Here is a 23,058-nt window from a genome sequence, read left to right on the forward strand (position 1 = left end):
GATCATTGGCTGCTGTTTGGATAATGGATTTAGGAGGTTGAGTGAACAAGAGTCAACTCATTCATACTTTTAAAAACAAAACAACAATAAAAATGTGAGAGGTGGGAGTGCGTAGGGCAGGGGAGAGTAAAGGGGGGAAAACAGGGACAACCGTAATTGAACAAGAACACAAAAATTTACAACAAAACAACAAAAAAAATGTGTTTCCTTTTCGTACTGGATTAAAAGCCAGCTGAATATGCCTCTGAGTGTGAAGAGGAATTTGCATTTCTTAACTGTACCTTTGCACAATTGATCTCTTTTATAACACAGTGCTTGCTGTCCGATCTCCCTTTGGCCAAGTACACTCTCCCAAAGGCACCTTCCCCGACCACTTTAATCACGTCATATTTATCCATGGCCTCCAATGCACGCGGGTTCCTGAAATTTAGAGAAATGAAATGTTTTTGCACACTTTTCACAAACATTAACAAAGTCAGAAAACTGATCACTCAAATGTAAAAGAACCCATTTTGCTAAAACTTTCCTTCCAACCTCACCCAGGACACAGTCAAGTTACTCTCCCAGTGGCCACAGGTAACAACCAAAGTGAGACGGAGCTTCCGTGGGCTGGAGACCAGGCTTGGGTGGCAGCTCAGCTTTGGCACACCATGGTGCAGTCTTCAGCATGGCCACCTCCGTGAAGCAGGAAAGTCCTTCTGCCCGTGTAGTTTTACAGCCCGACCTTTCTGGGTGGTGAAGTACTGCCCCCTAGGGGACATTTGGTAATTTTGGAGGTCCCCCCTCCCCACTTCTCTGCAGGGATGGAGAGACACTGCAGCATTCAGGAGCGGTTGGGGTATGGGGTACTAAGATTCCGCGATGCCAGCGGGATGGCCCACATAATAAAGGGTAATCCCACGGGCCTACAACGTTAGAAAGTCTCCCACACATTTATGTCTGTGGAAAAATCCGTTTATCTGCAGCTAGAGCCCAACTCTATTTTACATCTAAGTACAAGGTATTATTTACATAGCTTTAATTAAGAATTTTAGAGGGATGCGACTACACGAAAATCAAGGCTTGATTACACTTAATTTAAAAAAAATTTTTTTGTTATTGATTTTAAGGAGAGAGAGAGACACGGTTTAGTTCCGCCTATTGATGCATTCATTGGTTGATTCCTGTATGTGCCCTGACTAGGAATGGGACCCCGAATCTTGGTGTACTGGGAGGCTGAGCCACCTGGCCAGGGCTTTGTACAAATATGTTTTGTTCGGAACTTTACCGAGAACTGTGCACCGTTTTGGGGAAGTCCTGCCTCCGCTGGCCACGCTGCCCCTGGTCGCTGAGACCATCACCCGCTGTGACCATCATCCGCTGCATCAGCGGTACTTGCTGCAGCACCAAACATTTGCAGATGGAAATGCGACGTCATTATGAACTGTTTCCTTAAATGCCCCCCTTATACTACGGCTCGGGTATAACGCTGACTTTTATAAACTGACCGAGCAGGCAGGTTCTGTTTTTGAGGAATTTGTGTCAGGGCAGGGAGGGGGGACGATTGGATGGGGTGGGCCTGGCACCAGCTGCGCACCCCACGAGGCTGCCAACTCCCGAGTTTTGAGGCAGGCGGGTAGGGAATCGAAAATCAAGGGCAGCAGCTCGGGAGCTGGCGGACTCCCCACTCCCGCTCAGGTGGCACCAGGGCGGGGTGAAAGCCCCAGGTTTGGGACTTTCTCCTTTCTCCTTAAGGAACGCTCCGGAAGGTGGCAGGGCTCGCTCCGGAGCCCGGGAAAGGAGCGCAGCGCGTTGCCATAGAGACCAACGCACAGGAGAACGCTCCTTTGCAGAGTGTGGGCTCCATCCCCATCCCTGGGGCTCCCAGGACCCTGGCGGGGGCAGCTCAGGTGAGGACAGGTGTGGCCCGTCCACTGCATACCTGCTCCAAGGGGCGACAGGCGCGTTCCGGTGGACCAGGGTTCCCGGGGCGCCTAGTCTCCAGCCAGCCAGGGGGAGCTGCTCCAGGGAATGTGGGCGGGGCACAGGACTGGAGCATGGGAGGACGGGTCCACACTGTCCACCCGGAAGAGGGGTGGGAGGCCAGGAAGATTGAAGACCCAGCTCTGTCACTTCCCGTTGCTTTAGATCAGATCTCCTTTGCTAACGTGCAGCAAGCACACCTTTCCCGCACCGGAGGCTTTGCACCGATTATCTCTACTGTTTGCAACAACCCAGCAAGGTAGCGGACTCCCAGTTTTACCAATGAGCGGAACTGAGACAGGAAGTTTCTTGGGCAGGTTCTCAAAGACTGTCCTGAGATGGAGACTTGGAACGGAGTCCTACTCTGCAGGCCCCGGCTGGCGGCCTCTTGTGGGGTCCTCTTACAAAACTGGCCGCTGCCCAGTGGCCGGCAAGCACGCTCCCCCGCCCCTCCCCCCCACTCCCCATTGCAGACGGCACATCAAGCTGCTGTCTCAAACGTTTCAGTACATGCTTAGCAGTTGAAAAGGATGTCATTTCCAGCAACTGTAAACACACAAGTAAAATACAGCCAATGGAATCTAAATACCATTTTAATTTGAAACTCACCATTATTTATTTTAAAAATGATCAGCAGTTCTTTGGCCGGTGACACTGAGAAACAGGGCCAGTTCAGGGTCGTAAGCTGAGTCCAGGGGTTGTCGCATCTGTCATTTGCAATGTCGGGCTTTGATAACTTAAACACGGATTTCTACCCGACAAGTGACAGCGCTGATGACCGATCACAGCGGTCCTGTGATTACAGAGGGAGTGGAGGACCCCGCGGCAAACTGCATGCTGGCTATGACCCCTTGTGGCACTTCCCTTCATCCCAGAAGACACGATGCAGATGCAGCCGCAGCCACCAGGGCCACACACCTGGCAGATGTCTCACCAGCTCAGGCACATATACTCCACTACACCTCAGCCGATCTATGGAAACCACTCTGAGGATGACCTCCTTCGCTAGAAGAATCAGGAATCAATTTTGACCACATCTGGCAAAAAACACTAACAGGGGTACATGCATGAAAAGTAGCAGATGGCGGCAACACGAATGAGGCTGATCTGGCAGGACCCAGGGCTTTTGCCTTGACTTTGGAGCCATGTTGTTCCTGGCTGGCAAAATCCAGCATGGCTGTACATGGGGTCAGTGCAACTGGATGTCCAGGAAGGGTTTATCAACCTTCACGGGTGTGGCAGGTGCATCATCCGCTCGTGCGGCAAGAGTACTGAGATACTGCCTCTTCCAGCTTTGCGGTGATGTTTTCTTTGCAAGGAATGGTAGGAATCGTTCTCACTGCTGGAATCTTCGGATGGCGTAGTTTTCCTGCTTCCAAAATTTCCATTTCTGGTCCTGGTAGCTCGGTTGGTGAGAGCATCCTGACATGCCAAGTTTGCTGATTTGGTCCCCGGTCACGGCACATAAAGAATCAACTAGTGAATGCTTCAGTAAGTGGAACAATGAATCAATGTGGTTTTTTTTTCTCTCTCTCTCAAATCAAAAAGTAAAAATCTGTTTTAAAAAAAACCTGGGATATGATTTCTAAATGTTTTAAGTTTCTGAATGAGCCGTGAACGGGCAGCAACTTCCAGTAGCATATCCTTGTGCTTTGTTATATGGAGTCTTTGTCCTAATTTCAGTTTTTGAACTGAAATGATCTGGGATGTGCACATCACCGGGTCAAATACACAAAAAGGACTTCGAACTCTGACACCGGACCAGCAAACTGCCACAGCGCAGCCCTCATGCAGGTCCACCACTTGACTTGTGCGACAATGGAAGTAAAGATGTACCTTTTGTTCATTTGTATAGGCTTTGAACACTATATTGCATTTACCTGCAGTCTGACTAGCTTTAAGTGTTTGTGCTTATCCCAATAAGAAGTGCTATTTCTTTCCTGTTCCTGCAGCCTTTGAAAAACAATCTTTTTCCTTATAAATTATATTATGATGTTTTTGATAGATTTCTATCAACTGTGGGAAACTAACCACAGAGCTGATAACCTTTCTTAAAGAAGACACAAGACTCACTGCAGAAATATCTTTTCAAGGAATTAGGAAAGAAAAATCACCTGTATTCTCGAATGAGATTCACTGCAAGCAAGAAGGTGATCACAACGTAGAGTTTTTGAGTTTGCATTTCAAACATTTGACATTCCTTTCAACCATCTCATGGAATTTTTGCTAAAATTCAGCAACACAGAAGTTCACAGTTCACCATATTGTAGATTTTTTTAAACCTCCTAACACTAATCAGGAACAGTTTTAAATATTCACAGTCCTCCCCACACCCTCTTTATTCTGTTTCCAAGGGAATCTACCTTCCGTGAGCGAATATTATCCAGACATTAATTCCTCACTTTCAGTGTACACTCGGTGGGACTAAGGCACATGAATCTCCTTGGTCATTAGGCATCGGACGCCCCTGGCCAGCCAGCTCGCTGCTTCAGTTCTGACACCCAATCGAAGTCGTCTTCCTCCTCAAAGTCCCTGCGAAAAAACAGTGTGGACAGTAAGCCTCCAAATCAGGGGTACGGTAAGTATTTGCTGATGGGTTCAAAGTCGAACAAGACCATAACAGTATTTACATTTTTGAAAAATGAGTTCCGCAAAGCAACTGAACAGAGAGAAAGTTATTTCTTCCAAAAGACCACTTCTTCCACTGTTTCTATAATATTTTCAACATAAAAATCTAGTATATTGAAAAATAGTAAGTCCACGCTGAACAAGTATAAACATTGGGCTCAGGCAGGAATTCATTAATTATCGTTATGTGTTACCCATCCCCGATGAGAGAGCAGGATATGAATATTCATTTATAATGTACAATAATATAACCAGCTCCTCTTAAACCTGAAATTATTAAGGTATAATTTAAATCTCACACACACACACACACACACACACACAACGAAAGCTTTCCAGGTGTATCCCAACATACGTGTCCTCCTCGTCCAGTCTAGACTCGAGTCGCTCTGGATCCAAAATGACAGCATCATAGCCTCCGTCAACACGATCTGATGCTTCTGCTTCTTCAGACAGGGGGCCCTTCAAGAACCCTTCTGAGCCTTCAGAGGAACAGTGACAGAAAACATGGGAATTTAAACAGTATTTACTAATTTCCAGCATGTTGGACTAAAATTCTCGAAAAGCTTGCTGGCTGCCAGAGGACGACGCCATGCTCTCTGTCCCCTGCAGGGTCTCCCGCGTCGCCCAGCAGGGCGTCTGGCACGAAGCGGGCCCGGCAGGCACCGGTGCACGTATTACATTTAAACATACTACTTTCTTCAGGAGGAAGAATTCAGTGTGCAATCAAAACCCTCGAGTGTCAGAACTTACGTTGAAGCATTAGAAATCATCTTTGGATAGTCAGATGACAGTGTCTTACTGTGATGAAGTCTGAACTGTAGAGTCACCAGTGTATTTGCACAGAAAAACTGAGCTACTCTGCAAAGAAAGTAGCCACATGCTTATTAAAATATGGCAACACACGAGCAAAAAGAAGTAATAAAGCTCTATGGGAAATTCGAGTTATAGCTCACGACTAGCTAGCAAAAATTCGAGAAAACCTAAAAATAGAACCCTGTAAGTTACATTATAACTGGAAAGGGAAAGGGCTTCTGTGAGGTGCGAATGGGGGTTACTGTCTGGTGGGTAGGGTTTCGTTTGGGAAGACGGGAAAAGTTCTGGAGATGGACAGCCATGGTGGCCACACAACATTGGGAATGTCCTCGATGTCCCCGAACTGTATGCTTAGAAATGGTCAAAACGGCACACTTTACGTTATGTAGATGTTACCACAATTTTTAAAAAAATTCAGACGCTTTCCACGCCTATGTAACAGACATGAAGCACCTGGTCTATATATGGTGTATGTTTGAAAGGCCAGGCTGAGGTCGGCATTCTGAAGAAGGTTCAGCAACGTTTCGGGGGTCTCTTTGAGCCACTGCTTACGGCTATTATTTCCACTGTACTTTATGACGGAGCCACCTAGGTGGAAAAAGATAAAAATTAGGGACAAATAAAAAAGATTTTCAGAACGTATCTTCCAGCTCACCTTTCAAGCAAAATTAATTATATTGTACTCTCTACTGCAGTCTACTTCACTCGCCTGTATGACACCAAATAGCCTTCGCAGAGTGATACAAAAAAAGAAAAAGAAAAAGAAAAAAAATCCCTAGCCCATTAAACAATGACTAGAAAACGTCCTGCCGTAATCGTGCTCTGTCAGACTGCTAACCTCTGTCATCCTCTGCGGTGAAACTGGAGGTGAGAACGGATGCGGTTTCCAAAGCTTCGAGCATGGCCACGGGCGCGTGTTTCTCCCACCGCCGCCTGGGAGGACTGGCTGAGCCGGCTTGCCTCGGATGCGCTGGTTCGCTCTCCGGGTCTAAAATGCAGAAGAGGATTGCTGAGCATAGTCTTTCACTTATTTACCTGCATCCACACGCGAAACAGTGCTTTTCTCTTTCAAACTCAGACCTGACAACAATGCTCTTCAAGACTAAAGGAAATGAAAAAAAAATCCAGATGAAAAGGCAAAACAAATCAGTGAGGTGAGTTCTTAAGAATAATATGGGTATCTATCTTTCCACATTAGACAACGGAAAAGAATGAAGCCCTGAGAAGGCTCGGAAACATACTGAACGCCGTGCTTCTGACGGTGAAGTGCCTAACAAATCCTAGTTTTTCTAAAGGCTCTTATTAATTGACACTCTTCTCTCTTTTTCTATGGGCAAATAAGACATTCCTGAAATAAAATACGGGACAAGCAAACAAAGATCTGCACGTACACACTTGCTCATTCCCACCGTACTTCCCAACCCCTCGCTTACACAACGATCAGAATTTGAATAACTTACCTTTCTCTTCTCTGTTTACTCTCCTCGATGCGCTTGCAACTGAATCTTTATTCATGCTTTCTAAGTTAGTGTGGCCACACATTCTACCTTGTTCTTCCCCTTGCTTTAAGAGAGATGAAAAATGTGGATTAAGTAATGCTTGAATCACTATTAAAAAAAGGTAAACAACTATGCAAAGTTGGCTCTTTTAATTTTAAATAAAGATTAATGAAACATTTTAAAAACATTAATAACTATAGATCCCTATGTATAAGTGTATATTAAAAGCCATATACAGCCCTGGCTGGTGTGGCTCAGTGGATTGAGCGCTGGATTGCAAACCAAAGCATTGCCAGTTCGATTCCCAGTCAGGGCACACGCCTGGGTTGCGGGCCAGGTGCCCTGTCAGGGGACATGACTAGGGTATGCGAGAGACAACTACACATTGATGTTTCTCTCCTTCCCTTTCCCTCTCGCTAAAAATAAATAAATAAAAATCACAAAAAGAAAAATAAAAGCCATATACATTATACATAAGTATATTAAAATCATACTTAATATACAAGGCCTGTCCAGAAAATATCCAACCATGTAATATGAAAAAGAGACATTTATTGAAGATACAAGAGACAAGAAACATTGTACATAGGACAATGACACCTCTGTCCCCTTCAAATGAGTCACCTGGGTGGTTAGGTATTTTGCAAAAAAAAATTGCACGAGATGTGATGCATGAGTGGGCATTGCTGTGGTGATGAAGCTGCCCAACACCAGCTGCCCAGAGCTGCGGCTTCCCAATCATCCGAGTAGTTTCTGCAGAGGAATGTTCTCGCTTAACGCTAAATTCGATGCAAGTTCATTGCTCTACTTGCTCAGTCATTTTTAATGCGATGGCCACACAGTGCAAATGCTCACTCAACGGCCCCCACCAACTAGCACAGTGAAGTCGTCATTGTTCACACATGTGCATTCCAGTCCCCTCTCCTTGGCTGCCAGGTTACATGGATGTCACAAAAACCATTCTCATTACATCGACAATGGCTGGACTTTTTCCAGACAGACCTCGTATGTATATTAATAGCGAGACATTGCTAGCTGTTATAATCAATCATTGCAAATATGAAGAGAATATATAAAAATGACAAGTATTTCAGAGGTCTTTTTAGAGGAAATAAATAATTTAAAAAATGCAATATGGTTTGCTATATTGGGCTTTTTCATGCTGGAAATATCAAAATGAGATATTTTTATAAAGTTGCTATGTTCCCACTTAACTCAATATTTTTCCAAACTAAGCTCTTGGTTTCATGAGGTAGAGCAACACCCTACCACGTCTTTAAATCTGCGAGTGTTTTGAGTGGAGCACACACCCAGGGCCTGGCCGGCCTCCCCAACGGGGGCCCTGCATGACTTGCGGAAGGAGTCAGTCGGTTCAGCAGGAGGCTGCAGGGGCACGCTGTTTTCTTATTTCCACCCAGGGATCCTCACACCCCTCTCCCCATTCGTCTAGGGGGCGTGACTTCAGAGGTCCCTCCCATAAACAAAGACGTCAAAATCTTGGCGAGGTGGTCGTGATGAGCAGTTTTAAAAGGTGTCCCGGTGGCATGGAGGGATAGTTCCCATCTTCCATCCCCACGGAGGGTCACTGCCCAACAGAAAGCAGCGTCCGGCACCACTTCTGGCCCAGCGCCGCTTGGCTCTGCCCACACGCCCTCCGCGCCTTGTGGGCCTGCCCAGGACTCTTCCTCCCTCGATTCTCCTGTCACCCGATGTACTCGATGGCTCTTTCTCCGTTCTGTTCCCATGGTGTGCCCTTTCCTTTCTGTGAAAGCACACGGACTGATAGCTACTCTGGGTGGCACTGAAATCACAGCGGTGGCTGCCTGGGATGACAGCCAGGATCATCCACAAAGGGCCGCAAGGAAACTTTTTACGAACATGGGATTTCTTCCCCTTGAATGCGGTGGTCGTTATGTGTCTGTACAAAATTACCAAAATTCATCAAACGGTATGCAAAAAAATGAGTAAATTTTACTGCATGTAAATTATGCCCCAATAAAGCTGGAAAAAAATAGATAATGACCATGGGGGGTTGGGGGGAGTACAGAGGCAGGATGTATTCCATTTGTAGTAACATGATAGTAGCATGTTGTTATTATTTACAACCAAGGTTCATTCAAAAAAAGTTACGAGTTTAATTACTAGTACATTCCATAAAGAGAATAATTTGTTGTTAGTAACACCTTTTGCTTTTTGAGTTAAAGATTATTAAAATGCTAAAGAAAGACAAAAAATCATCAGCAGGACACAATTTCCTGAGAGGGCTGCCTAGGGCCAACCAAGACCAACAGGCCCCTGACCGCCGGGCCAAAAAATGTCCACTTGATTCATGGGACAATGTGGAGGCACGAAGACTTTTTGAACAGAAACATGCCAGTATCAAAATAGCGACCTAAATAAAAGGGAAAGAAATTCTGATACATGCTATGACATGGGTGGACCTGGAGAATATTATGCGAGGCAAAAGAAGCCGGATGTAAAAGGACAAATAGTGTATGGTTCCACTTACATGAAATGTCTAGATCAGCAAATTGTATCATTCAGAGAGACAGCAGAAGAGAGGCCCCCGGAGACCGGGGTTGGGTGGGCGGGTGAGGAAGGAGGGGGGTTCTTGTCTGAGGGGCCCAGAGTTTCTGTTTGGGGTGATGAAAAAGTACTGGAAACGGTGGTGATGGTTCCACGGTTTGGTGAATGGAGTTAATGCCACTGAATTGTATGCATAAAAGTGGCTAAAATGACACTTTTATGTTATATATATTTCACCACAATAAAAAACAAACCAAAAGCCAGGCTGAAACAAGATTTTCATGACTAAAAGTTGGACAAAGTTCTCTTACATCTATTCTGAAAGCACTTACCATTGATGATTAAAAAGAAAAAAATAAAAACAATAAGTGGGGATCTAAAGTGGCTCTGGTGGCAGTATATAGGACAATAGCTACTGATCACTTCACATGCCAAAAGATGACAAGGTACTAAATGGGAGGAACCCGGTCACATCTTCCAAATATCCCACAACACCTAATTGGTTTCATAAATTCAATTTTAAAGCACTTACCACTGTGTTTGCTTCTTTTTCCAAAGAGATCCTGATTCTGCTGGAGTCTGCTTAAAGAGAAAAAAGACAGAGAGGACACATATAAAGCCTCATGCTCCCAGCTCCTAACTGATTTGCATAAAGCTTGAGAGACAGGTGAAGTTTTTGAAATCAAAGACCCAAAACGTTAGCCTGATTGATGATGATCAAGCTTTAGCCACCTGGTAATACTAATGTCACCCGTTTTCTGCTGTTTTATTCCTAAAGTTAACATCTGAAAGCTGACATCTCTATTTACTCAGGCCAACCCATTTGGGCGCTCGGAGGTAAGATACTCTGCATACTCAGAAGATGGAAAGGTCGTTATCACCTTCAGCCCAAGCTAGGAGTGGCTGCCGAGTTTTGCTGAGTCAGCTGTGATAGCTGGTGGAATAGGTGCCCCTCACAAGGGACCAGCAGCAGGGGGAGAGCACTGTGGCACCCGGTCCCTTTGGGAAGGGCAGCTGCTGCCTGATTTTCCTCTGGCAGAGGCCCGCAGTCTGTGTTCCTCATTCACCCAACACTTTAACAACTTGCCATTGAGTATCTGTGATGACAGGCACGGAGGACCGACAGTGAGCCCATGAGACGTGGTCCCCGCCCTCACGCAGCTTTCGCTGTTCCGGTCTGCCTGCAGAACCCATGGGAGATGCCACCACACAAATGGCCCCGACACCGCGGCACCTCTCCGCTGGTTTATTTCTCTCCTGTAGCAACTATAAAACTACACTTTTCCAAATGACCTGGAAACTTTTCTTGGACTGTTTTCGTTGTGGCTGTTGCCCTGCATTTTGAAACTAACCTCCTAGGACCCTGCGACGTGAACAAAAGCTGCCAAACAGCATCCAAAGAAAAACTAACAGTGAAACGAGCTGCTGAAGGCGAGGTAACTGGCTACCTGGCAAGTAATGGAGAAAGGGCGGAGTTATAAGACTGAGGGCTTACACCCTAGCAGGGTTTACATTCTTCCAAAAACAGCACTGAAAGTTTAACTTGAAGAAGACAGTGCAGCTGTCAAAGTGATTCGCTTGTAGTGCCCGGCACCAAGGTATGGACACCAAACAGTGGGTGTCCGCAGCGCTTCCCTCCACAGAGACAACACGTGACATCGGGAACGGGCTCGGGACCGACTGGAGACGTGTAAAACCTGGGGGCAGCTATCATGTGACCAGTTCCAGCTGTTATAAAAGCTTGTTTTAAAAAATTTTGTTTACAAGACGGTTCTTGGGAAACTTGGGGATACAATTTCTGATAAGATTGACATTATATTTTCATGGCTAGATTCCTAGGCTAGCCCACAGAAGCCTTCTACCTACTTTTTAACAAACCAGAGTAAACACAGCACTAATAATAAAACAGAGAACAATCTCTACATCGCTAAAATCTCCCAACTAAGCTTTCTGATCCCTGGCAAACTAAATACGGAAGATTCTCTACAGAATTACGTCCTCAGTAACATAACAAAAAATGTTTTCTGATCTGAGGAGTATTTCTGAAAAACGTCTCTAATCACATGTAAATTACATGTTTCTTTTATGTTACACTACATATCAAAAGAACACTTAATTTAAAGAAAAAAAAAAGCTTTGCAAAATTCTTACCCTTTTTTCGTGATGTGCTCTGCTTAGGTTTTTTGGTTTCTTCTAACACCTGCTCACCATATTCTGTGATGACCTGAAAATGTAAAGCAGAGGATCTGAAGAGGTGCAATACCCTTTTCTTCAGACGCGCCACGACGTTTAATTACCAACATTCTTCCCCACAATACTATTCACCGCTGAACAGTAAGAATGCCTTCTAACATAGGTACTGTAGAATCTGGACTCACAGACCAACCAACACTTACATGTATGTCTAGGAAAATCTCTGAAAGGACGTGCAAAACTATACCTGCGGTGACATGTGCAGAAGGGCATCATGGAAGGGAAAGGAGGAGGGAAAGGACGTTTTAACTTTTTATGTTTTTTTTAATACACTTCTGCCTTTGCGTTTTTACAAACACATATCAATGTAACTGCATTTAAAAGAGAACGAACTGCTTTCCCATACACTTGGAACCTATGTATGTACAGGCCACCCAGCACGGAGCACGCCTACCTCTGGGGTGAGGCACTTCGGGATGCGCCGGGCTACCGCGCCGCTGGAGAGCAGCGTGGTGGCAGAGGGGCGGTGGCCGGGGCTCCTTTTAAACATCTGCTGGATGAGGTGCTGAAGCTCGTAGGAATAATGAGATGGCAGCGGGCTCACGGATCCCTGACATATTTTGAGGATAAGGCTTTTCCAACTATTTGCCTGAAACTAAAAAGCAAAATTGAACTGTAAGAGCAGATGCAAGGAAGGAGGATGAAACTAAGAAACTACCAGCTGAACTGAGTTCACAGGAATTACTTTCATTTTACAAGGGTGATCTGCTGCCCGGTCATTTTCCTTCCTAGAGGCGTCCTTACGATACTATTCAAAATCTTACGGTGGGTCAGAAGAAAGTAAAAACTTAAATAGTCATGGTAAAAAGCTTCCCCATCTAGCGAAAGTCTTACCATCAGGGCCAGCTGTAGGTACGCCATTACTTATCACCAAGGTTTTTTGCAGACGCGCATTTCTAACACACTTAAAAAACCAAACTCATACATACATATGACTTTTTAAAAAGCCAGATGATACTCGGAGCTTACACAGAGCGGTGTTCATTCGCTCCACTCCTCCCCAGAAACCCCCGGGCCTGCTTGCGGGCAAAACATACTATAGACTCTTCCAGTCTCAATGTATTTTACACACCCTCTGCAACGTGCTTGTCACCTGTCACGGCCTCCCACTAACTTTTGAAATTTGACCACAAACATAAAATGGCACACCAGAATAACATTTTCAGAGTTTTCATTGGATAACACATGTGTTAAAGTTAACATTAGACTCAGCCTGGATGATCCTTCTGTAAGAACAGGTTGGCATTCTGACTTGGAAGGGCAGTACCCTATTAATAAATATACAAGTGCAGATATAAAAAAGGAAAAAATCAATAAATGACAAGGGAAAAATTCAGGTAATGAAAAATACGATTGAGTCTGCTTTCCCTGAGGCTTTTTAATGATGTTACCAGGTTTTTCTGCATTTCCTAAAGGCTTAAGAACTGCTGCTGCCTTAAAGCAGAGGACAGAACAAACTCTATGCCAAATATTCAGGGCACTCTGCTCCTCAGTACTTATTCTTGCTAGAAAAAAATAAGAACATGTATATGAAAGTTTACAAAAAAGTCACAATCAGGGAAACGAAGAGCATAATCGTGCATCAGATACTGGAATTTAAAAAGTAACTTTATTTGTTTACGACAGTGGTTCTCCACGTGGAATCAGCATTTTAAAAATGCTAATGCCCAGGAACCCCTCAGAGATGTTAATTCAATTAATTGGTGTGGTGTGGCCTGGGCACCAGCATTTTAGAGTCTCCCAATGGAAATGGTTCAAATGGTAAATTTTAGGTTATATATATTATGCCAAAATAAGAAAAATTAAGACTGGCAAAAAAAAAAAAAAAAAAAAAAAAAAGGAAGGAAGAGAGGGGAAGGGAAGCTAAATATAGAACTATAAAAAACTAAATCCTAGAAATTTCCTATTAGTTAATGCTACAAAAGTGACTCAAGACAAAGATGATAGCAATGGAAATGTGTCAAAACTATGCATTCATCCTAGGAAAGCAAACACCCTGCTGGGCTTTGCACGGGGCGTATGATTAGCCGGACATGACAAGAGGCTGCCCTTTCCATTCTGTCCGCCATGCTCACCGGATGCTTCAGGGTACAGAGTTCATACAGAATGCAGCCCAAGGACCAGATGTCACTGGAAACAGAGAGGAGCAATGTGCGGGTTATGAGTTATCATATGAAAATATCTGTACTTTCCAATATTAGAAAGTGAAAAATGACCTTTAATAACAACAGATATTGCAAGTAATTCCCAGCTATTGAAATAAAATATATGGTAATTTTTGTCTAATACTTAGGAACTTGCTAACAGTGATGCTCACGATAAACTCCCTGCTCCCCGCCTCCGCCCCTCCTCCTCAGGGCGGCGCGGGTGCCACTTCAGTAGTGTTTGGTGCAGGAGGGACTCTGGGGACCCCGAGTGCCACAGTTGAAAGAAGGACTGTAGAAGCCATCCAGTACAGCCTACCCCCAGGCCTTCAATCGCACCTCCTGATGGCCAGCAATGTACCTGGGGCACAGTTTTGTGCCCCTGTGGGATGGCTCTAAGGGACAGTGTTCTCCCTTACCATAAGCCAAAAAGTGTCTTCTGGGGACTCGCTCCGCCCCGTGTTAGTGCTACATTGCGAACAAAGAGAACGAGATGACTGTCTCGCCCGCAGCCCAGCTCCCCAAACAGGCAAGACTCCCGTACTTTGCCCCGTACACTCACTCTCTCCATCGTTCTCACCTCCCAGGTCATCCCCCAGACTCTTCACAGATGATACTCTTTGTATTTTAACTTAATAGTTTGAGCAATAGTTGCCCCCAAATTTTAATTGTTTAAAGTGTAGAACCTACGGAAAAGTTTTAAGTGCCCACATGCCGCTTTCAGGGTTCCCGTCACTAACATCTGCGGGTTTGGCTGCTGCTTCCCTCTGCCGGCTGTATCTCAGGCTCTTGAGAAAAAGTTGCAGACATCCAACATGCCACCCCTACACGTGTGCATGTGTGTCTGCCAAGGGCAAGGACACGCTCCATCATAAACACAATGCCATGATCACACCCGAGAAACCTGACCTGAATTCGAGAATATAATCTAATATTTCTGCAAAACTGAAATTTTCCCAATTGTCCATTGGTCACTTTATAGACAATTTTGTCACCAATTCAGTCAATTTTACTATTTAAAAAAAATTTAATTTATTGAATTTAGAGAGAGAGAAGAAAGAAGAGAGGGAGGGAGGGGGAGAGAGATAAAAAGAAGGAAAGAGAGAGAAACATTGGTTTGTTGTTCTCTTACTTACTGACGCATTCAGTGGTTGCTTCTTGCATGTGCCCTGACCAGGGATTGAACCCACAACCTTGGCACATTGGGACGATGCTCTAACCAACTGAGCTACCCAATCAGGACTTCAATTTTACTCTTCTGGAACCTCTTTAGTATGAATTATCATACTCTTTTCAAAAAGCAACTTGACAAGAGCCTTTAGGTAGTTCTACTTCTAGAATTCAGGCCAAGAATGTGACACAGAACAATGGCATTTTTTCCACAAAAGGTATGTAACCACAGCCCTGTTTATGACATTGAAAACTGGCAACACAAGGGGAATGTGAAGAAATTTTGGAAAAGCCATGTGGTAAAACATTATGCAATCACTAACAATATTTAGGAAGAGCTCAAATAAGGGATAAAATGAATATGATGTAATATAAAGTGAAAAAAAGCAAGAAACCAAATTGTATACAGTGAACACAAACTAGGTTTGGGGATGGGGGAAATGAATGGATGAAAAAAACTCCAAAAAGTTACTAATAGTTGTGAAAAAGTAGGTAATTGCCATTTTTCTCTTGTACATCTCCATATTTTCAATATCCTCCACCCACCCACCCAATGGGCACATATTACTTATACTCAGAAAATTTTTAAGTTTTAAATTATAAAGTCTTCATACTGTATCTTCTTGCAATCAATTAACCCACCACTCAAGAGCTGATTATCTGCTCCTGTAAATGTTAACGACATAATCCAGAGGCTCCTGAATGTTGCTGCAGGTTGGACTGGGTCCTGGAGAATCACTGACACCTGCTTCCCACCCCGACATTCTGATTCAACGGTATGATTGCTGCCTACACTCGGGGGGTTTTAAAAGTGGCAACTTCCCAAAGTGTAAGAACCAGTGATGTCCTTCCCACTGACCCTAGACATGACTAGCCTGCCTTTCACCATTTGCTCCTCTCCACTCTGGTTCCAGCAGGTGGGAAACTAGAATTGCACCCAGAAGCCTGGGGATTCAGATTTGACACCGCTTTCAGGAAGTTTTTTAAAACCAAACTTCACGTGAAGGCTGCAGTGCCTGTCACCCTCGCACCAAATCAGTACAGCACCTACCTCTTATTGTTATAAGGCGTGTTTTCCCAAATTTCTGGGGGCACGTAATAAGGCGTTCCCACGTAGGTACAAGCAAGTGCCATGGGACTAGAACCACAGAAAGGCGAAGAATGAGCACAGAACATGCTAGCGGTGGGTGTTGGGACTACTGCCACTATTACAGAATAGATGTGCAGACCTGGAGAGGAGGCGGGCGGATCCAAAGTCCCCCAGTTTCACTTTTCCATTTTGGGTGAGGAAGATATTCTGCGTGAAAAAGAGAAGAGCTCAGATGATGTCCTCTCTCGTGCCAACCGGAGGCAGAGGTCTCCAGAGAAGCAGTCTGTCGGTGCAGACTAGGGGCAGAGATGCGGGCGATGCTCAGGCCTGAGTCCCCAAGTGCAACCAAAGGACAAGGTAGCCTCTCACCAGCCGCACAACCCCTGACTTGGGAATTCCGGATGACTGACCAGAAATCCAATAACCCAGCTGCAGGCTGTATGAGCAGACCCTGGTCCACCAACTGGGAACCTGTGTCAGCATCCTAACTCCCGGGGGCAGGCCAGACCTCAGCCATTTCCCATCTAGAACATACGGACTTGGTAAGGGGTCACTAAGCGAGCAGGAAACATAATATAACACTGCCGGGACTGAATGACTTTTTCTCAGGTAGGAGTACCTTATTGGCTAGTGTGAGTAGTAGGTTGAGAAATATTTCTAAACAAAATAAAAGTGTCCCGATAGGAAATATCGATAGAATATCAGAAAAAAGACTAAATAAAAATAGTTCTGGGGGTGTTTTTTGGTTTTGGTCCCAAAATGTATTCCACTTACCTTGGATTTGATATCTCTGTGCAACACACGCCTCTTGTGAATGTGATTCACTCCCAGGCACATTTGTGTGAACCAATTAAGTATCTGTTAAAAAAAAAAAAAAAGAGAGAGATGCAAATCTGCAAGAATGCAAAAACTGGTTCACGTTAACCCAAAATTCCAAAGAATTGTCTGTAGGTCTTAGTTAACTTGGGTTTTGCATAACGTAAACCCAGAACTCCTAAAAATGACATAATTCAATTAAGATTCAGTGTTACCTGCAGAAAGTCAGAAAAGCTGTGAATTCCATGTTTCATCATTTTATCATTTTATGTATGATCCAAACAGCAATTTATTTTAACAAAAAACTCCCACTATATTTTTCTCATATTCAACCAAATCAAAGTATTTCTTAAATTACCACTTAGAAAAATGAATTTGTTACAATTTTATAGTGCAATCATTACATCAGATTTTCATTTCCTTTTTCAGAATATTCTTCTATAAACATTAAAAGATTTAATTGCAATTGTCAACAATCCTTTGAGGTCAGTATTTGGCTCACACATCCCCAGAATTTCCAGGCACCTACAATTCAATGTCAAACTGATTTTTTTCCTTTTTGCTTGGGAGGCACATCTAGGGGAAGCCCATGCTGACCTCCTTCTATGGAACCCATGTTTTAAACAAAACAACTTCGAAATAAAAAATATTTACACCAATACAGTTTTACACCCTAAACAAATGAAACCCCGTTAAAGCTGTTTATTTAGTTTCCTTAGGCGATTCGTTCAAATAATATTAGCATGCAATTTTCCATTAAAAAGGCAGTGGTTCTAGACTTAAGGAAATATGCTAAACTTGGAAAGGAAAAAGATTGAGAATAGGTACTCCCAAGAAACAGAAATGTAGGTTTCATTTTTTTCATGATCTGGAAATACAACATAAATTCATCTGCCTCTAAACTTTAATACAACTGAGCCCTGACTGGTGTGGCATTGTCCCCCAAACCAAAAGGTTGCCAGTTCGATTCCCAGTCAGGGCACATGCCCAGGTTGGGGGCCAGATCCCAGACTGGGGGCATGTGGGAGGCAACCGATTGATGTTTCTCTCTTTCCCTCCCTCTCTTTCTCCTTCCCTTCCCCTCTTTCTAAAAACATAAATGAATGAATGAATGAATGGAATGAATAAAATCTTCAAAAAATAAACTTGAAATACAACAAAAATCAAAAAATTTAAATATCTGGTACAAAATGTGAGTAACACAACTTTGAAAATCTTCTACACATGGCCATTTTATTCCTTGATATTTGATAAACTTTTATCTCTTTTACTTCCTGAGAACCTCTCAGGCAGCCACATCCTAACGGCAGTAACCACGGACACGGAAATGAGGCCTTTCTACCTGGCGCGTCAAATCCTCAGATGTCAATGCTTTTATTTTAACTTATACAGACCTCACGAGACACGCCGCTTCCCAATATTGAGGAAAACCACGTCAGACTGTCTCTTACCGTATCTTCAGGAAACAGCCTTCCTTTCTGACGTTTAATCTTTTGCATTAGGTCCCCTCCATCACAATATTCCATCACGATATAGAGGTGTCCTTCGGCTGGAACACACGAAAGACTCTTTAGCAAGCGAAGTGTAGTGGCCCTAACTCAACCGTATCGGGGGGAATTCCTCTTTACCTTCAAATGATTCTTTAAAGGCAACGACATTAGGGTGTTTCATTTTGGCTAACAGAACAGCCTCCTTCCGAGAATTCTGCGTATCAGAGAAAGACTAGAAGAAGATTTCACACACGTGTAAATGGAATGCTTCATCTGAAAGCAGATCGCTTCCCAACAAATAGTAGAGATTAAACAGTACTTCAATGCCAGATGCAGTGTTTTACAGCCCTGCACTTTGACCCTTCTTAAGTTTACCAAACTCTAAGAGACAGCATGCGGCGATTTTTCAACTACGGCTGTATTTTGCATACTTTGGCTGATATAGCCTTATAATTACAGACGTAAACTAGTATTAACACCAGCCTCGACATACCCTGATTTGGAGGGCCAATATGCCATTAACAACAGTATATCCTTAAAGAAACACTAGAGGTTCCATGTTTTAACTGTCTGTATCACTTTGTCCACTGGCCCAGATTAAAAAAGAGTATATTGGTGTACCACTATAGCAGAGATGGGCCAAGACCACACACAAAGCAAGTTCCCAAAACTGTTTACCCCCTAATGTGCTGTGTGAGGACGAAATACTGAATAATTTACCTTACTCTTAGGAAACAAGGGCTCTCAGACCAGCAACATCAGCACCAACCGGTAGCTTATTATAAATGCAAATTCACAGGCCCACCCAGACTTCCTCAAGCAGAAACTGGGGGGTGAGGCTCAGCAATCTGGGTTTTAACCAACCCTCCAGGTGGATCTGATGCCCACTCAAGTTTGAGAACCACTAAACAAGGTCAAGAATGTGGTGGAGGGGAAATAGCACTTTGGGATTTTATTATATTAAAATGTATTTTTTTTAATTGATCAAAACAGTATCAAGCAGCCTCCATGGCATGGATTCTTTCACATGACAACTGTGACACAGAGTGACAAATGGTGATAGATCATCACCTTCTTCATCATACATGGAAATTAAACCTATAAACAGAACAGCTGAATAGCTTCTCTGATACCAAACATCAGCATTTTAGGTCTTTGCTGTTCATTGCACTTTTATGTTTCTTTTTCATTGATACTGCACCCGAGTTGCCCTGGCTGGGTGGTTCAGTTGGCTGGAGCGTCATCTCATACAACAAAAGGTTGCAGGTTCGATTCCCGGTCAGGGCACATATCTAGGTTGTGAGCTTGATCCCCAGTCAGGGTGTCTCCTCATACAGGAGGCAACCGATCAATCTTTCTTTCTCTCTCTTTCTCTCTCTCTCTCTCTCTCTCTTTCACTAAGATCAATAAAAACATATCCTTGGGTGAGGATTTAAAAAAAAATACTGCACCTGAGTTGTTTTTGGCAAAGACTCCCTACACCCTAGGCATACCAAGTTAGCAGTTATTACAAATTATTCTCATCGAGATAAACAGTAGTCACCACCTTTGACTGTTTTCCTCCCTTTTTGTTAATTACAACGTCCTAAGAACCACATGAAATATATCAAGGCCTTGTAAACCCAGTGAGCGAACCCATTCCATCTTTTGCAATGAGGAGCAATTCCACCTTAACTCTCAAGAACTTGCTCTCTTCTACAAATCCCCTGTACACGTTCAACATGAGCTAATCTCTGTAGCAGTGACCTTGGGAAGCCTTATTTCCTTCATGGCAAACGTCTGAGGACTGCTTTCCTGCTGAACCAAAAGGGCTCGGCCGAAGGAGCCCTCCCCGATCACACGCAGGACCGTGTAGCCATCCATGGTGGGCGCCCACGCAGCTGGCTCCTCTTCCAGTCACCACAGGCTCCCCAAAACTAGATTCCAAAACAGAAACATTTGAGAATCACATTCACTTTCAAAAGGAAAAATTCATTCAAAGTGCCTCTCTCACCATGGCAGGAAGGACAGCTTGTTCCTTTATCCATTCAACAGCCTGGCACTGAGCGCCCGCACTGGGTTTTGTTACCCTGTGTGAGCCTGTCATCGTCCCTGCCATCACAGGCGCCCCACTGCAGACGGGACCCCAGGTCTCAACAGGTGTAGGGTGCGGAGTCTCACAGATAGAGCTGTGCTGGCAGCTAGCAGAAGTATCCAGGGGAGTTAGGAAAATAGTATTTAAGCTGAAGGCTCAAGATGAATGGAAGCTGGCGAGGCAGAGAGCGGGCAAACAGTGATGGAATCAAAGGGAACCGCATATTTAAGAGCAAAAGAGATTGTGTTCAGTTCAAGGAGCTCAGAGAAGACTGGGACAGGCTGGTAAAGCAGACAGGGCCTGTGTGAAAGCCATTGTAAGTCAAGTTCAGGTTGCTGGATTTTATCCTTGGGGTAACTAATAGGCTGTCTCTGAAGGGTTTTAACCAAGACAGCAATACAATCCTACCTGCGTGTTAAAACAATCCCTCACTCTGGTTACAGAGTGAATGGACTGGATGGGAAAGGGGCAGGGAGGGCCAGAGCGGAGACTCCAACAGAAAAGGCAGGGAAATGATGATGGAATGGAATAGGGTAGGGGGAATGGGGATAGAGAAAACAGGAAGGAAATGTGTACAAAGAATTGGCAAGATTTTTGGTGATGAACTTGTAGAGGACAAGGAGGGAGAGGGAGACAAGATAGGCTCCCAGGCTCCTGGTGTAACTGAGTTAATAATGGTATCATTCCCCAAAAGAGAGGAAGGCCCCAATGGTTGTGCGCGTGGTTTTTGTTCGATTGTTTTGGCAGTGGGGATGGGACAGGGATGGGGAAAGGCATGCCGAGTTGGAGGTGCCTGGGACGAAGAAGAGATATTAAACACAGTCTTTGAACTTCAGTTTCCCCTTCTACACATCCAGGATGAAGAAGCTAGTTGGATGGCTTAATACATAAGAGATAAGGGAGACAAAGTTCCTAATACTTTGGTACACAGAAGGCCTCGAATAAACCACAACTATTATTATCACTGAAACCTTAAAAGGTGATTTTTTTCATTACATAAAAATCACTGGATGAATTTACTTCATTTTCAGAAAGCTAACTTGTAGTGTTGTATTTTATTTTATTAAAAATCACACCACAAAGAATTATGAGGCATGGCCAGCAAAGCAGGTAAAGCAAAAAATCACACACCAAAACCTCTAGCATGGCCGTCTGTAAACCTTCGTTTGTATTCCTGTTGGCCATAGAACTACCAGGTAACTCTAGAAATAATTTCTCCATTGAACCAAGTCAGATGCATTGTCTTCAAGGCCACTTTTCAAGAACAGTTAGGTCTTTCTGTGCACTTAGGGACCTGATGGGGAAAAGTTCTCTGCCACTATTGTAAGTGACCCCTGGTATTTATGACCTGATTTAACAAGGAGGCCAAATTTCCCTATATTCCTCTTTTCCCCGCCTCGCATCCCACCCCCCCCCCCCCCGCCCCTGGCCTTTGTTCTATGTAGAGGACAGTAAATGATCAATCAGTAACCACCGACACTTCTCGGCTGAAAACCACAGCTGGTGCTCTCGGCCCACACTTAGCCTAATACCACGCCCACAGGATCCTAAGAGTTGTAAGCGCTCTGAATGTGACAAGTGTCCCCTCGCGTGCTCAGGCCCAGCAAAAACTAATAATGATCTGCCAGTGCCACAAGTGGGATCCCCGCCGAGACACAGCGGAGGTTGGGAAGGTGCGCGCCCGATGACCGCATCACTCAGACCAGTCATCCAGCCCACCTGAGACCAAACCTCTGCTCCCGGGTCCCCGGGCAGCGCCCCCTCCCGGCACCTGCGGGCGCTCGGCCAGTGCGTCTCGCCCGCACCCCCACCCCGCGCGGACACCGCCGTGCCCGAGCCCCACGCCGCGCCACTCCCTCCAGGGTCCTTCTGCCCGACCAGACCGCTCACCGGCTTCCCCGGCGACCCCAGCTGTCCCTCCGCCCCCGCTCCTGGCGCGCTTCCGCGGGGCGGGCCATCCGGTCGTCTCCCGGGTTGCGGCCGAGGAAGCCTCCTTGGCCGGGCGGGAGGCGCTGTTCTCGGAGTAGGCGGGCCTACGAAAGGCGCCTTTCAAAAACTGGTCCCACGTGGTTCTAGAACAATGCCAATAGTAACGAGGGTCAAGAGTCCCCCAGTAACTTCAGTTTTCTCTCCAGTTTAAGCGAACGGCCCGTGTAGTTAAGTTTCAGGCGCTCGGCTCACTGGCCATGACCTTGGGCAAGTGTGGGGGGCAGAATGACGCCCCACCCAGAAATGTACACGCTCCACTCCCTGGAATTTGTACATGAATTCAGTTACATAGCGAAGAAGAATTAAGCTTGCAGATAGAATTAAAGTTGCCAAGAAGCTCACTTTAAACTATGATTATTTGGGGATTTTTTGGTGGGCCCAATTTAATCATGAGCCTTTTAAAATGTGTGGACGTAAAAGGGGCCCCAGAGTAAACCTGACCGGCTCAGGGGAGGCCTGCATCGTGGGCTTTACAAACAAGAGACTGAAAGTAACGCCTGGGGCGGTCTGAAGATAAAGATTCCAACTAAGGGCCAGTCATGGCCGGTAGTCACATCCTAAGCCTGTGGCTTCCTTGACAAAGGAAAACCCCAGGCCGCAG

The 23,058-nt window shown here is 44.8% G+C and overlaps 2 protein-coding genes and 1 pseudogene across 3 annotated transcripts in view; 1 reads left to right on the top strand and 2 right to left on the bottom strand.

Annotated features, from left to right (window-relative positions):
* NEK5 (NIMA related kinase 5) overlaps positions 1–1,354 on the bottom strand; it is a 49,341-nt gene extending 47,987 nt beyond the window's left edge. Inside the window, 2 exon segments of the mRNA XM_053916516.1 lie at positions 282–420; positions 1,268–1,354. Coding sequence (XP_053772491.1) covers positions 282–420; positions 1,268–1,353 — 225 coding nt within the window. The 5' untranslated portion in view covers position 1,354.
* A 1,327-nt stretch (positions 1,355–2,681) lies between these two features.
* Positions 2,682–3,662, top strand: LOC112310691 (protein YIPF5-like; annotated as a pseudogene).
* NEK3 (NIMA related kinase 3) lies at positions 3,521–22,459 on the bottom strand. Of its 2 annotated transcripts, none has more exons than XM_053916822.1 (16): positions 22,359–22,459; positions 20,141–20,310; positions 18,533–18,626; positions 18,356–18,453; positions 16,863–16,946; positions 16,228–16,295; positions 16,050–16,136; positions 13,760–13,814; positions 12,079–12,279; positions 11,583–11,655; positions 9,964–10,010; positions 6,867–6,969; positions 6,245–6,394; positions 5,860–5,994; positions 4,946–5,072; positions 3,521–4,494 (listed from the first exon to the last, which is right to left on the bottom strand). In XM_053916822.1, exons 2-16 carry the CDS (start codon positions 20,255–20,257, stop codon positions 4,413–4,415), a joined length of 1,521 nt encoding a protein of 506 aa, XP_053772797.1. In that variant the 5' UTR covers positions 20,258–20,310; positions 22,359–22,459; the 3' UTR covers positions 3,521–4,412. The 2 variants fall into 2 exon arrangements, with proteins under 2 accessions (XP_053772797.1, XP_053772796.1); XM_053916821.1 differs by having other exon boundaries at positions 9,964–10,013.
* Positions 22,460–23,058: the final 599 nt, after the last annotated feature.

This window comes from Desmodus rotundus, chromosome 13 (genome assembly GCF_022682495.2).
Source record: "Desmodus rotundus isolate HL8 chromosome 13, HLdesRot8A.1, whole genome shotgun sequence".
NCBI classification, from domain to species: domain Eukaryota; kingdom Metazoa; phylum Chordata; class Mammalia; order Chiroptera; family Phyllostomidae; genus Desmodus; species Desmodus rotundus.